Source organism: Oncorhynchus gorbuscha, linkage group LG05 (genome assembly GCF_021184085.1).
Source record: "Oncorhynchus gorbuscha isolate QuinsamMale2020 ecotype Even-year linkage group LG05, OgorEven_v1.0, whole genome shotgun sequence".
NCBI lineage: Eukaryota > Metazoa > Chordata > Actinopteri > Salmoniformes > Salmonidae > Oncorhynchus > Oncorhynchus gorbuscha.
The window spans coordinates 88683762-88698842 of record NC_060177.1 but is presented as its reverse complement, the minus strand read 5'-3'; the positions used below and the strand labels follow the sequence as shown (position 1 = coordinate 88698842).

At 43.2% G+C, this 15081-nt stretch overlaps 1 protein-coding gene across 1 annotated transcript in view; it reads left to right on the top strand.

Moving 5' to 3' along the window:
* Nucleotides 1-15081, top strand: part of cnot6l (CCR4-NOT transcription complex, subunit 6-like) — a 27590-nt gene extending 12509 nt beyond the window's left edge. Inside the window, exons 5-12 of the mRNA XM_046351467.1 lie at nt 45-134; nt 1619-1687; nt 4108-4265; nt 4889-5043; nt 5319-5470; nt 6125-6352; nt 9481-9683; nt 14213-15081. Of these exons, the coding sequence (XP_046207423.1) occupies nt 45-134; nt 1619-1687; nt 4108-4265; nt 4889-5043; nt 5319-5470; nt 6125-6352; nt 9481-9683; nt 14213-14425 (1268 nt within the window). The 3' untranslated portion in view covers nt 14426-15081. The remainder of the gene's footprint in view (nt 1-44; nt 135-1618; nt 1688-4107; nt 4266-4888; nt 5044-5318; nt 5471-6124; nt 6353-9480; nt 9684-14212) is intronic.

The following is a 15081-nucleotide window of genomic DNA, read 5'->3' as shown; positions in this document are numbered from 1 at the left end:
GTTAGATTATTATTAACATTAAGGCTTATTGTATCTCTGTGCAGGTAACCCTTTGTCCCAAGACATCCTCAACCTGTACCAGGAATCAGATGGAACCAGAAACCTGTTGAACTACATGCTTGACAATCTAGCAGGTGAATATGGTTCAACTATACATACATGCTTGACAATCTAGCAGGTGAATATGGTTCAACTATACATGCTAGACAATCTAGCAGGTGAATATGGTTCAACTATACATGCTAGACAATCTAGCAGGTGAATATGGTTCAACTATACATGCTAGACAATCTAGCAGGTGAATATGGTTCAACTATACATGCTAGACAATCTAGCAGGTGAATATGGTTCAACTATACATGCTAGACAATCTAGCAGGTGAATATGGTTCAACTATACATGCTAGACAATCTAGCAGGGAATATGGTTCAACTATACATGCTAGACAATCTAGCAGGTGAATATGGTTCAACTATACATGCTAGACAATCTAGCAGGTGAATATGGTTCAACTATACATACATGCTTGACAATCTAGCAGGTAATATGATTCAACTATACATGCTAGACAATCTAGCAGGTGAATATGGTTCAACTATACATGCTAGACAATCTAGCAGGTGAATATGTTCAACTATACATGCTAGACAATCTAGCAGGTGAATATGGTTCAACTATACATACATGCTTGACAATCTAGCAGGTGAATATGGTTCAACTATACATGCTAGACAATCTAGCAGGTGAATATGGTTCAACTATACATGCTAGACAATCTAGCAGGTGAATATGGTTCAACTATACATGCTAGACAATCTATCAGGTGAATATGGTTCAACTATACATACATGCTTGACAATCTAGCAGGTGAATATGGTTCAACTATACATGCTAGACAATCTAGCAGGTGAATATGGTTCAACTATACATGCTAGACAATCTAGCAGGTGAATATGGTTCAACTATACATGCTAGACAATCTAGCAGGTGAATATGGTTCAACTATACATGCTAGACAATCTAGCAGGTGAATATGGTTCAACTATACATGCTAGACAATCTAGCAGGTGAATATGGTTCAACTATACATGCTAGACAATCTATCAGGTGAATATGGTTCAACTATACATGCTAGACAATCTAGCAGGTGAATATGGTTCAACTATACATGCTAGACAATCTATCAGGTGAATATGGTTCAACTATACATGCTAGACAATCTATCAGGTGAATATGGTTCAACTATACATGCTAGACAATCTAGCAGGTGAATATGGTTCAACTATACATGCTAGACAATCTAGCAGGTGAATATGGTTCAAGTATACATGCTAGACAATCTAGCAGGTATATATGGTTCAACTATACATGCTTGACAGTCTAGCAGGTGAATATGGTTCAACTATACATGTTTGACAATCTAGCAGGTAAATAAGTCAAGCGATTCACTTTACAACAAAACAAGATGCATATTGAGTCTCAACCTGACCGGAGCACCTGAATTGTCATATTTTCTTCTCCTGAACCAAATATCATTAAAGTCCTGTTTCCCTTTCTAATTAATCAATTAGTTAATTTCTTTATTCATTTTGTTTTATCGTGTCCTTTCTTTGTTTAGTGCACCCAGAACAGCTCCCCCAGAGACCTTGGATCACCTTGAAGGAGCGGGACCCAATGATCCCTACAGGTACCTTGGGATAACTCTCAGTGTGGGCTACAGGTACTTTGGGATAACTCTCAGTGGGGGCTACAGGTACTTTGGGATAAGTCTCAGTGGGAGCTACAGGTACCTTGGGATAACTCTCAGTGGGGGCTACAGGTACTTTGGGATAACTCTCAGTGGGGGCTACAGGTACTTTGGGATAACTCTCAGTGTGGGCTACAGGTACTTTGGGATAAGTCTCAGTGTGGGCTACAGGTACTTTGGGATAACTCTCAGTGTGGGCTACAGGTACCTTGGGATAACTCTCAGTGGGGGCTACAGGTACCTTGGGATAACTCTGTGGGAGCTACAGGTACCTTGGGATAACTCTCAGTGGGGGCTACAGGTACTTTGGGATAACTCTCAGTGTGGGCTACAGGTACTTTGGGATAAGTCTCAGTGGGAGCTACAGGTACCTTGGGATAACTCTCAGTGGGAGCTACAGGTACTTTGGGATAACTCTCAGTGGGGGCTACAGGTACTTTGGGATAACTCTCAGTGGGGGCTACAGGTACCTTGGGATAACTATCAGTGGGAGCTACAGGTACCTTGGGATAACTCTCAGTGGGAGCTACAGGTACCTTGGGATAACTCTCAGTGGGAGCTACAGGTACCTTGGGATAACTCTGTGGGAGCTACAGGTACTTTGGGATACTAGTAGTAGCAGCAGTAGTATTAGAGTTATTATTAGTAGTATTGGAAGTATTATTATTATTAGTAGTAGTACCTGTAGTATTATAATTATTCTTATTATTAATAATAGTAGAAGTATTATTTATAGTAGGAGCAGTAGTAGTAGTCTTAATAGCACTACTACATACAGTACCAGTTAAAAGTTTGGACACACCTACTCATTCCAGGGTTTTTCTTTATTTTGACAATTTTCTACATCGTAGAATAATAGTGAAGACATCAAAGCTTTGAAATAACACATATGGAATCATGTCGTAACCAAAAAAGTGTTAAACAAATCAAAATACATTTTATATTGGAGATTCTTCAAAGTGCCACCCTTTGCCTTGATGACATTTTTGCACACTCTTGGCATTCTCTTAACCAGCTTCATGAGGAAGTCACCTGGAATGCATTTCAAATAACAGGTGTGACTTGTTAAGTTAATTTGTGGAATTTCTTTCCTTAATGCGTTTGAGCCAATCAGTTGTGTGTCGACAAGGTAGGGGTGGTATACAGAAGATGTCCCTATTTGGTAAGACCTACTCAAATAAGCAAAGAGACACGACAGTTCATCATTACTTTAAGACATGAAGGTCAGTCAATCTGGGAAAATGTCAAGAACTTTGAATGTTTCTTCAAGTGCAGTCGCAAAAACCATCAAGTGCTATGATGAAACTGGCTCTCATGGGGACCGCCACAGGAAAAAAATACCCAAAGTTACCTCTGCTGCAGAGGATAAGTTCATTAGAGTTACCAGCCTCAGAAATTGCAGCCCTAATAAATGATTCACAGAGTTCAGGTAACAGACACATCTCAACATCAACTGTTCTGAGGAGACTGCGTGAATCAGGCCTTCATGGTCGAATTGCTGCAATGAAACCACTACTAAAGGACACCAATAAGCAGAAGAGACTTGCTTTGGCCAAGAAACACAGGCCGTAGACATTAGACCTGTGGAAATCTGTCCTTTGGACTTATTTGAGATTTGGTTCCAACTACCGTGTCTTTGTGAGATGCGGAGTAGGTGAACGGATGATCTCTGCATGTGTGGTTCCCACAGTGAAGCATGGAGGAGGAGGTGTGATGGTGCTTTGCTGGTGACACTGTCAGTGATTTATTTAGAATTCAAGGCACACTTTACCCGTATGGCTACCACAACATTCTGCAGCGATATGCCATCCCATCTGGTTTGCGCTTAGTGGGACTATCATTTGTTTTTCAACAGGACAATGACCCAATACACCTCCAGGCTGTGTAAGGGCTATTTGACCAAGGAGGAGAGTGATGGAGTGCTGCATCAGGTGACCTGGTCTCCACAATCACCCGACCTCAACCCAGATGAGATGTTTTTTTGATGAGTTGGACTGAAGGAAAAGCAGCCAACAAGTGTTCGTCATATGTGTGAACTCCTTCAAGACTGTTGGAAAAGCATTTCAGGTGAAGCTGGTTGAGAGAATTCCAAGAGTGTGCAAAGCTGTCATCAGGGCAAAGGGTGGCTACTTTGAAGTGTCTAAAATATATTTGGATTTGTTTAACACTTTTTTGGTTACTACATGACTCCATATGTGTTATTTCATAGTTTTGATGTTTTCACTATTATTCTACAATGTAGAAAATAGTCAAATGAAGAAAAACCCTTGAAATGAGAAGGCGTGTCCAACCTTTTAGACTGGTACTGTATGTCATTGAGTTGTTGATGGTGTATTGAATATCCTCCCTCCCTCTCCCAGCCATGTTCACAGTGATGTGTTACAACGTGCTGTGCGATAAGTACGCCACTCGTCAGCTGTACGGCTACTGTCCCTCCTGGGCCCTCAACTGGGAGTACAGGAAGAGGGGCATCATGGAGGAGATCACACACTGTGACGCTGACATCATCAGTCTGCAGGTAGGGTCTGACGTCGTCGGTCTGCAGGTAGGGTCTGACGTCGTCGGTCTGACGTCGTCTGTCTGCAGGTAGGGTCTGACGTTGTCGGTCTACAGGTAGGGTCTGACGTCGTCGGTCTACAGGTAGGGTCTGACGTCGTCGGTCTACAGGTAGGGTCTGACGTCGTCGGTCTACAGGTAGGGTCTGACGTCGTCGGTCTACAGGTAGGGTCTGACGTCGTCGGTCTACAGGTAGGGTCTGACGTCGTCGGTCTACAGGTAGGGTCTGACGTCGTCGGTCTACAGGTAGGGTCTGACGTCGTCGGTCTACAGGTAGGGTCTGACGTCGTCGGTCTACAGGTAGGGTCTGACGTCGTCGGTCTACAGGCAGGGTCTGACATCATCAGTGTGTGATGACATGTTTGTGAACCCCAGGAAGAGTATCTGATGGGATTACACCAGTTAATCAGTATACAATAAAACCAGTAAACCTCCACACATCAAGAGGTCATTTTAGCCAGTGTGTTTTGATGTGTTCCGTAGAACCCATTCAGACCCAGGCTTTTGTGTCTTTTACACCGGAACAAAGTAAACATCCACTAAAACTATTCTAACATGACGGCCATCTTGGTCGTGTGTCCTCAGGAGGTGGAGACGGAGCAGTACCACGCCCTCTTCCTGGAGACTCTAAAGGACCATGGGTACGAGGGGTACTTCTGCCCAAAGTCTCGTGCCAAACTGGTCTCAGAACAGGAGAGGAAGCACGTGGACGGATGTGCTGTGTTCTTCAAGACTGAGAAGTGAGTAAATTTAATCAATTACATTTATTTTATAAAGCTCATTTTACGTTAGCATTGCTTTACTGCGAAGTGCTTTACAGATACCCAGCCTAAAAGTGAATAATTCCTACTAATTTACCTGTGCTTGATTGAACTTGCCTCTTGCAATGGGAACCTATAAAAAAAAGTGCAAACCCCGCCCACAATTGATTCACTCCAGGCGGGCTTAAATCAAATGCTCAAAGGATTTAAAATAATTTAGATAGTGTTTGAACCCATGTCTGGTTATGTTTCAGATTTACTCTGGTGCAGAAACACACGGTGGAGTTCAACCAGGTTGCCATGGCAAACTCTGAGGGTTCAGAGGTCATGTTGAACAGGGTCATGACCAAGGACAACATCGGGGTCGCTGTCCTACTGGAGGTCAACAAGGACATGTTCTCTGGTGGTGAGGAACCTGTTAATCAGTCATCAATCAGCCAATCAATCAATAAATATAATGCACTTTTAGTGTAAGAGCTGTTTGAAAAGACCGGCTGAAATTTCCTCCTGTTTTGGTTGCATGGAGTTTTGGCCTGCCTGGTGACATCACCAGGTAGTCAATTAGTTCATAGACCAATAAGAGAGTTCCAAACCTCTGTGAGAATAAAGCTAGTTTTCACCTCCACAATCAGACCACTTCCAGACAGTCCTAGCAAAATTGTTGCTTGAGAAATTTGCTCTTAACAGCATCTGCTAAATGATGAAAATCTAAAATGGGACTTCAGTGGTATTCTTTCCCTGTCCTAGAGATCACCATCTTTTGTCTTTCCTTTTTCATGTGCATGTTTTTTACCAGTACCTAACTCTACCAGTAGATGGCAGTCCCTGCTTCTCCAAAGTCTTAAACGTTTACATGATACAACTTTAGTTTGATTTAATTTGGCCTGGTATAATGCAAACAAGCCCACTACTTTTTAAGTTTCAAGGTCACCTGAAAATACCGTCAAATACTTGAAAAGTTCTTGATATAACCTATTTGGTCAAGGTTAACTAACTCTTACCACTGTTCTGTGGACTGAAAGGAGAATGGACAATAAATGATTTGTCTTCTGTTTGTCAGGCATGAAGCCTCTGCAGGAGACACAGTTCCTTCTGGTGGCTAACGCCCACATGCACTGGGACCCAGAGTTCTGTGACGTCAAGCTGATTCAGACCATGATGTTCCTGTCTGAGCTGAAGAGCATCACCGAGAGGGCGCTGAGCTCCGTGGCAACAGGCTCCCCGACCTCCGACCCCTCCTCCATCCCTATCGTCCTCTGTGCTGACCTCAACTCCCTGCCAGACTCTGGTAAGGATCTGACCTTTGACCTGGCTCAGAACTAACCCTTTCCACTGAAGCAAATCTGTGTTCCATATGTTATGTTATTCAGGTACTCAAATACATGAGAAAACAGAGGTTAACTGTTTCAATGCCCCTTCGTTCCCCATCCAGTATTAACTGCCTCCATGGCCCCCCCCTCCCACCAGGTGTAGTGCAGTACCTGAGTAATGGTGGTGTACTGTTTTAATGTCCCCCCCTACCTACACCATATCAACTGTTTTAATGTCCCCCCCTACCTACACCATATCAACTGTTATAATGCCCCCCTACCTACACCATATTAACTGTTTTAATGTCCCCCCTACCTACACCATATTAACTGTTATAATGCCCCCCCCCTACACCATATTAACTGTTATAATGCCCCCCTACCTACACCATATTAACTGTTATAATGTCCCCCTACCTACACCATATTAACTGTTTTAATGTCCCCCCTACCTACACCATATCAACTGTTATAATGCCCCCCTACCTACACCATATTAACTGTTATAATGTCCCCCTACCTACACCATATTAACTGTTTTAATGTCCCCCTACCTACACCATATCAACTGTTATAATGCCCCCCTACCTACACCATATTAACTGTTATAATGTCCCCCCTACCTACACCATATCAACTGTTATAATGCCCCCCACCTACACCATATCAACTGTTATAATGCCCCCCTACCTACACCATATCAACTGTTATAATGCCCCCCTACCTACACCATATTAACTGTTATAATGCCCCCCTACCTACACCATATTAACTGTTATAATGTCCCCCCTACCTACACCATATTAACTGTTATACTGCCCCCCCCAACACCATATTAACTGTTATACTGCCCCCCCTACATACACCATATTAACTGTTATACTGCCCCCCCCCCTACATACACCATATTAACTGTTATACTGCCCCCCTACCTACACCATATTAACTGTTATACTGCCCCCCTACCTACACCATATTAACTGTTATAATGTCCCCCCTACCTACACCATATTAACTGTTATACTGCCCCCCTACATACACCATATTAACTGTTATACTGCCCCCCTACCTACACCATATTAACTGTTATAATGTCCCCCCCCTACCTACACCATATTAACTGTTATACTGCCCCCCCCCACATACACCATATTAACTGTTATAATGTCCCCCTACCTACACCATATTAACTGTTATACTGCCCCCCCTACATACACCATATTAACTGTTATACTGCCCCCCCTACATACACCATATTAACTGTTATACTGCCCCCCTACCTACACCATATTAACTGTTATACTGCCCCCCTACCTACACCATATTAACTGTTATACTGCCCCCCTACCTACACCATATTAACTGTTATAATATCCCCCTACCTACACCATATTAACTGTTATAATGCCCCCCTACCTACACCATATTAACTGTTATACTGCCCCCCCTACATACACCATATTAACTGTTTTAATGTCCCCCCTACCTACACCATATCAACTGTTATAATGCCCCCCTACCTACACCATATCAACTGTTATAATGCCCCCCTACCTACACCATATCAACTGTTATAATGCCCCCCTACCTACACCATATCAACTGTTTTAATGTCCCTACCTACACCATATTAACTGTTATAATGTCCCCCCTACCTACACCATATTAACTGTTATACTGCCCCCCTACATACACCATATTAACTGTTATACTGCCCCCCTACCTACACCATATTAACTGTTATAATGCCCCCCTACCTACACCATATTAACTGTTATAATGTCCCCCCTACCTACACCATATTAACTGTTTTAATGTCCCCCCTACCTACACCATATCAACTGTTATAATGCCCCCCTACCTACACCATATTAACTGTTATAATGTCCCCCCCTACCTACACTATATTAACTGTTATAATATCCCCCTACCTACACCATATCAACTGTTTTAATGTCCCTACCTACACCATATTAACTGTTATATTGTCCCCCCTACCTACACCATATTAACTGTTATACTGCCCCCCTACCTACACCATATTAACTGTTATAATGTCCCCCCTACCTACACCATATTAACTGTTATAATGCCCCCCATCTACACCATATTAACTGTTATAATGTCCCCCCTACCTACACCATATCAACTGTTTTAATGTCCCTACCTACACCATATTAACTGTTATAATGCCCCCCTACCTACACCATATCAACTGTTTTAATGTCCCTACCTACACCATATTAACTGTTATAATGTCCCCCCTACCTACACCATATTAACTGTTATAATGTCCCCCCCTACCTACACCATATCAACTGTTTTAATGTCCCTACCTACACCATATTAACTGTTATAATGTCCCCCCTACCTACACCATATTAACTGTTATAATGTCCCCCCTACCTACACCATATTAACTGTTATAATGCCCCCCATCTACACCATATTAACTGTTATACTGCCCCCTACCTACACCATATTAACTGTTATACTGCCCCCTACCTACACCATATTAACTGTTATACTGCCCCCTACCTACACCATAATAACTGTTATACTGCCCCCTACCTACACCATATTAACTGTTATACTGCCCCCCTACATACACCATATTAACTGTTATACTGCCCCCCTACCTACACCATATTAACTGTTATACTGCCCCCCTACCTACACCATATTAACTGTTATACTGCCCCCCCCCCTACATACACCATATTAACTGTTATAATGCCCCCTACCTACACCATATTAACTGTTATAATGCCCCCCTACCTACACCATATTAACTGTTATAATGTCCCCCCCTACACCATATTAACTGTTATAATGTCCCCCCTACACCATATTAACTGTTATACTGCCCCCCTACCTACACCATATTAACTGTTATACTGCCCCCCTACATACACCATATTAACTGTTATAATGCCCCCTACCTACACCATATTAACTGTTATAATGCCCCCTACCTACACCATATTAACTGTTATAATGTCCCCCCTACACCATATTAACTGTTATAATGTCCCCCCTACACCATATTAACTGTTATACTGCCCCCCCTACCTACACCATATTAACTGTTATACTGCCCCCCCAGGTGTTGTGGAGTACTTAACTAACGGTGGTGTAGCAGAGAACCATAAGGACTTCAGAGAGCTGCGCTACAACGAGGCTCTCAGCAACTTCAGCTGCCAGGGGAAGAACGGCCAATCAGACGGCAGCATCACTCACAGCTTCCAGCTGAAGAGCGCCTACCAGGGCAGCCTCATGTCTTACACCAACTATACCTATGACTTTAAGGTAGGTTACACCTCTATATACTAACCCTACCAGGGCAGCCTCATGTCTTACACCAACTATACCTCTATATACTAACCCTACCCCTACCAGGGCAGCCTCATGTCTTACACCAACTATACCTCTATATACTAACCCTAACCCTACCAGGGCAGCCTCATGTCTTACACCAACTATACCTCTATATACTAACCCTACCCCTACCAGGGCAGCCTCATGTCTTACACCAACTATACCTATGACTTTAAGGTAGGTTACACCTCTATATACTACCCCTACCAGGGCAGCCTCATGTCTTACACCAACTACACCTATGACTTTAAGGTAGGTTACACCTCTATATACTAACCCTACCCCTACCAGGGCAGCCTCATGTCTTATACCAACTATACCTCTATATACTAACCCTACCCCTACCAGGGCAGCCTCGTGTCTTACACCAACTATACCTATGACTTTAAGGTAGGTTACACCTCTATATACTAACCCTACCCCTACCAGGGCAGCCTCATGTCTTACACCAACTACACCTATGACTTTAAGGTAGGTTACACCTCTATATACTAACCCTACCCCTACCAGGGCAGCCTCATGTCTTACACCAACTACACCTATGACTTTAAGGTAGGTTACACCTCTATATACTAACCCTACCCCTACCAGGGCAGCCTCATGTCTTACACCAACTATACCTATGACTTTAAGGTAGGTTACACCTCTATATACTAACCCTAACCCTACCAGGGCAGCCTCATGTCTTACACCAACTATACCTATGACTTCAAGGTAGGTTACACCTCTATATACTAACCCTAACCCTACCAGGGCAGCCTCATGTCTTACACCAACTACACCTATGACTTTAAGGTAGGTTACACCTCTATATACTAACCCTAACCCTACCAGGGCAGCCTCATGTCTTACACCAACTATACCTATGACTTCAAGGTAGGTTACACCTCTATATACTAACCCTACCAGGGCAGCCTCATGTCTTACACCAACTATACCTATGACTTCAAGGTAGGTTACACCTCTATATACTAACCCTACCAGGGCAGCCTCATGTCTTACACCAACTACACCTATGACTTTAAGGTAGGTTACACCTCTATATACTAACCCTACCAGGGCAGCCTCATGTCTTACACCAACTATACCTATGACTTTAAGGTAGGTTACACCTCTATATACTAACCCTACCAGGGCAGCCTCATGTCTTACACCAACTATACCTCTATATACTAACCCTACCCCTACCAGGGCAGCCTCATGTCTTACACCAACTATACCTCTATATACTAACCCTACCCCTACCAGGGCAGCCTCATGTCTTATACCAACTATACCTCTATATACTAACCCTACCCCTACCAGGGCAGCCTCATGTCTTACACCAACTATACCTATGACTTTAAGGTAGGTTACACCTCTATATACTAACCCTACCAGGGCAGCCTCATGTCTTACACCAACTATACCTATGACTTTAAGGTAGGTTACACCTCTATATACTAACCCTACCAGGGCAGCCTCATGTCTTACACCAACTATACCTATGACTTTAAGGTAGGTTACACCTCTATATACTAACCCTACCCCTACCAGGGCAGCCTCATGTCTTACACCAACTATACCTATGACTTTAAGGTAGGTTACACCTCTATATTCTAACCCTAACCCTACCAGGGCAGCCTCATGTCTTACACCAACTATACCTATGGCTTTAAGGTAGGCTACACCTCTATATACTAACCCTACCCCTACCAGGGCAGCCTCATGTCTTACACCAACTATACCTATGACTTTAAGGTAGGTTACACCTCTATATACTAACCCTACCCCTACCAGGGCAGCCTCATGTCTTACACCAACTATACCTATGACTTCAAGGTAGGTTACACCTGTTAGGTACTCAAATGAACCGAGTTAAATCGATTGGACTACTAGGAAAAGCTTTTAACGAAGTTTATTCACCCATTGGGTCAAACAGGTCTACAGACAACGACATATTCCCATCAGCACAAGTGTAGGAACAGTTGAATTCGGAAGTTTGGAAGTTTGGAGTCATTAAAACTCGTTAAACCACTCCACACATTTCTTGTTAACAAACTATAGTTTTGCAAGTCGGTTAGGACATCTACTTTGTGAATGACACAAGTCATTTTTCCAACAATTGTTTACAGACAGATTATATCACAATTCCAGTGTGTCAGAAGTTTACATACACTAAGTTGACTGTGCCTTTAAACAGCTTGGAAAATTCCAGAAAATGATGTCATGGCTTTAGAAGCTTCTGATAGGCTATTTGACATCATTTGAGTCAATTGGAGGTGGACCTGTGGATGTATTTCAAGGCCTCCCTTCAAACTCAGTGCCTCTTTGCTTGACATCATGGGAAAATAAATAGAAATCAGACAAGACCTCAGAATATTTTTTTGTGGACCTCCACAAGTCTGGTTCATCCTTGGGAGCAATTTCCAAACGCCTGAAGTTACCACGTTCGTCTGTACAAACAATAGTACGCAAGTATAAACACCATGGGACCACACAGCCGTCATACCACTCAGGAAGGAGACGTGTTCTGTCTCCTAGAGATGAACGTACTTTGGTGTGAAAAGTGCAAATCAATCCCAGAACAGCAGAAAAGGACCTTGTGAAGATGCTGGAGGAAACGGGTACAAAAGTATCTACATCCACAGTAAAACCAGTCCTATATCAACATAACCTGAAAGGCCACTCAGTTAGGAAGAAGCCACTGCTCCAAAACCGCCATAAAAAAAGCCAGACTACAGTTTGCAACTGCACATACTTTTTGGAGAAATGAAAGATCATACTTTTTGGAGAAATGTCCTCTGGTCTGATGAAACAAAAATAGAACTGTTTGGCCATAAATACCATAGTTTTGTTTTTGAGGAAAAAGGGGGATGCTTGCAAGCCGAAGAGCACCATCCCAACCGTGAAGCACGGGGGTGGCAGCATCATGTTGTGGAGGTACTTTGCTGCAGGAGGGACTGGTGCACTTTACAAAATAGATGGTGTCATGAGGTAGCAAAATTATTTGGATATAATGAAGCAACATCTTGGTCGCAAATGGGTCTTCCAAATGGACAGTGACTCCAAGCATACTTCCAAATTTGTGGCAAAATGGCTTTAGGACAACAAAGTCAAGGTATTGGAGTGGTCATAACAAAGCCCTGACCTCAATCCTATAGAACATTTTTTGGGCAGAACTGAAAAAGCGTGTGCGAGGAGACCTACAAACCTGACTCAGTTACACCAGCTCTGTCAGGAGGAATGGGCCAAAGTTCACCCAACTTATTGTGGGAAGCTTGTGGAAGGCTACCCAAAACATTTGACCCAAGTTAGATCATTTAAAGGCAATGCTACCAAATACTAATTGAGTGTATATAAACTTCTGACCCACTGGGAATGTGATGAAAGAAATAAAAGATGAAATAAATCTCTACTATTATTCTGACATTTCACATTCTTAAAATAAACCTCCCTAAGACAGGGAATGTTTACTAGGATTAAATATCAGGAATTGTGAAAACTCTAGTTTAAATTTATTTGGCTAAGGTGTATGTACAACTTCCAACTTCAACTGTATATACCCCACTTTAGGTGGGGGGTCACTTTAGGTGGGGGTTCACTTTAGGTGGGGGTTCACTTTAGGTGGGGGGTCACTTTAGGTGGGGGGTCACTTTAGGTGGGGGTCACTTTAGGTGGGGGTCACTTTAGGTGGGGGTCACTTTAGGTGGGGGTCACTTTAGGTGGGGGTCACTTTAGGTGGGGGTTCACTTTAGGTGGGGGGTCACTTTAGGTGGGGGGTCACTTTAGGTGAAGTCTCGTTTTCTCTGAACATGACGTCTTTATTGCTAGGCAGGAAGTTTAGTGATGTGAGTAATGAACTGTTCCTTCTCCTTTACTGTGACCTGACCTCAGCCCCCATCACATCTAAAAATCCACAGCTTTCCACACTCATCAGTGACCACAACCATGTGATTACCTTTCCCGTACTCCGTAACATTCCCAAGAACCCGTATCCAACCTTAATTGACCCCCACCATATACATTGCTGCTATCGATAACCATTCACTTCTGCTGTAGCAAGTTTGTTTCAAAATTACAATCCAACAACTGAAGCCAGACTATGGGTCTTCTCCTTTTCCATAGGATACCTCATGTCAATCAATAACATGTTCTGACAGAATGTAACTGTTCTGTTCTGTTCTGCATTCCCCTCTCTCCCTCAGTACCATGAGCAAGGATATTTCATAGTTCAAGTTTATGAATTAAGAACCCATCACACCTTAATACCACCAACTATATACGTATGACTTCAAGGTTAAACTGGGCTGCTCTGGAGTAGGATCTGTCCTCAGTTGAGTGCTCACAGTTTGTCATGTTCTCGGCCCAGTTCGATAAGAAGGTTATGTGTTTCATATTTTTTACGTGTAACAATAGTAAAGAAAATCTCTCTTTCATTCTCTCCGTTTCACCTTCTCTTCCCGTCTCTCCTTCCGCAGGGCGTGATCGACTACATCTTCTTCTCCAAGACTCACATGTCTGTAGCCGGTTTGCTCGGTCCCCTGGAGTCTCGGTGGTTAACGGACAACAACATCACCGGCTGTCCCCACCCCCACATCCCCTCTGACCACTTCTCTCTGCTCACCCAGCTGGAGCTCCACCCGCCCGTCACCTCCTCCCTCAACGGCCTGCACCTGCCCGTCCACAGGTAGTGAGGCACCAACCTCTCACCTATGATCCTTGACCTTTGAACCCCTAATGCCCTGCCCCCATCTCTGCCGAACAAACAAACCCAGACAGGCCATCCCCCCCCGACGGAGTATTCACCCCTTCTGCTCCTCTTTTAACCTCCATTTTGCTTGGATTTCTGTTTTTGTTTGTTGTCTTTCTTTGTCTACATGAACGGCTTGATACCAAATTAGGGTTGGGTTTTGTGTTGTTTTCTGGTCACATTACATACCGCTGCTCTTCTCCTTGGACGCAAAAGTGCGTATGAAATGGCACCCTATTCCCTATATAGTGCACTACTTTTGACCAGGGCCCTATGTGGGACTTGGTCTAAAGTAGTGCACGATATGGGGAATAGGGTTCCGTTTGGGAGGGAGCCCCAAGTTCAGGTCATCCTGATCTGGTGTCAGTGTTTTTTTTGCCTTAAACCTGGTTTGGATGGTGGTGACTTTTTGTCACATAACATTCTACAGTAACAATGACAACCGACATCTGAATTCTCACCGTTCGATTTTGAGGTACCCAGTCCTCAAGACAACTACTTAACATATTTTACAAATATGACATCCAAAGTTCTACTGAATTGTATTTTATGATCATGTTAAGTGCTATAATTTCAACATAAATGTTACCCCAAACA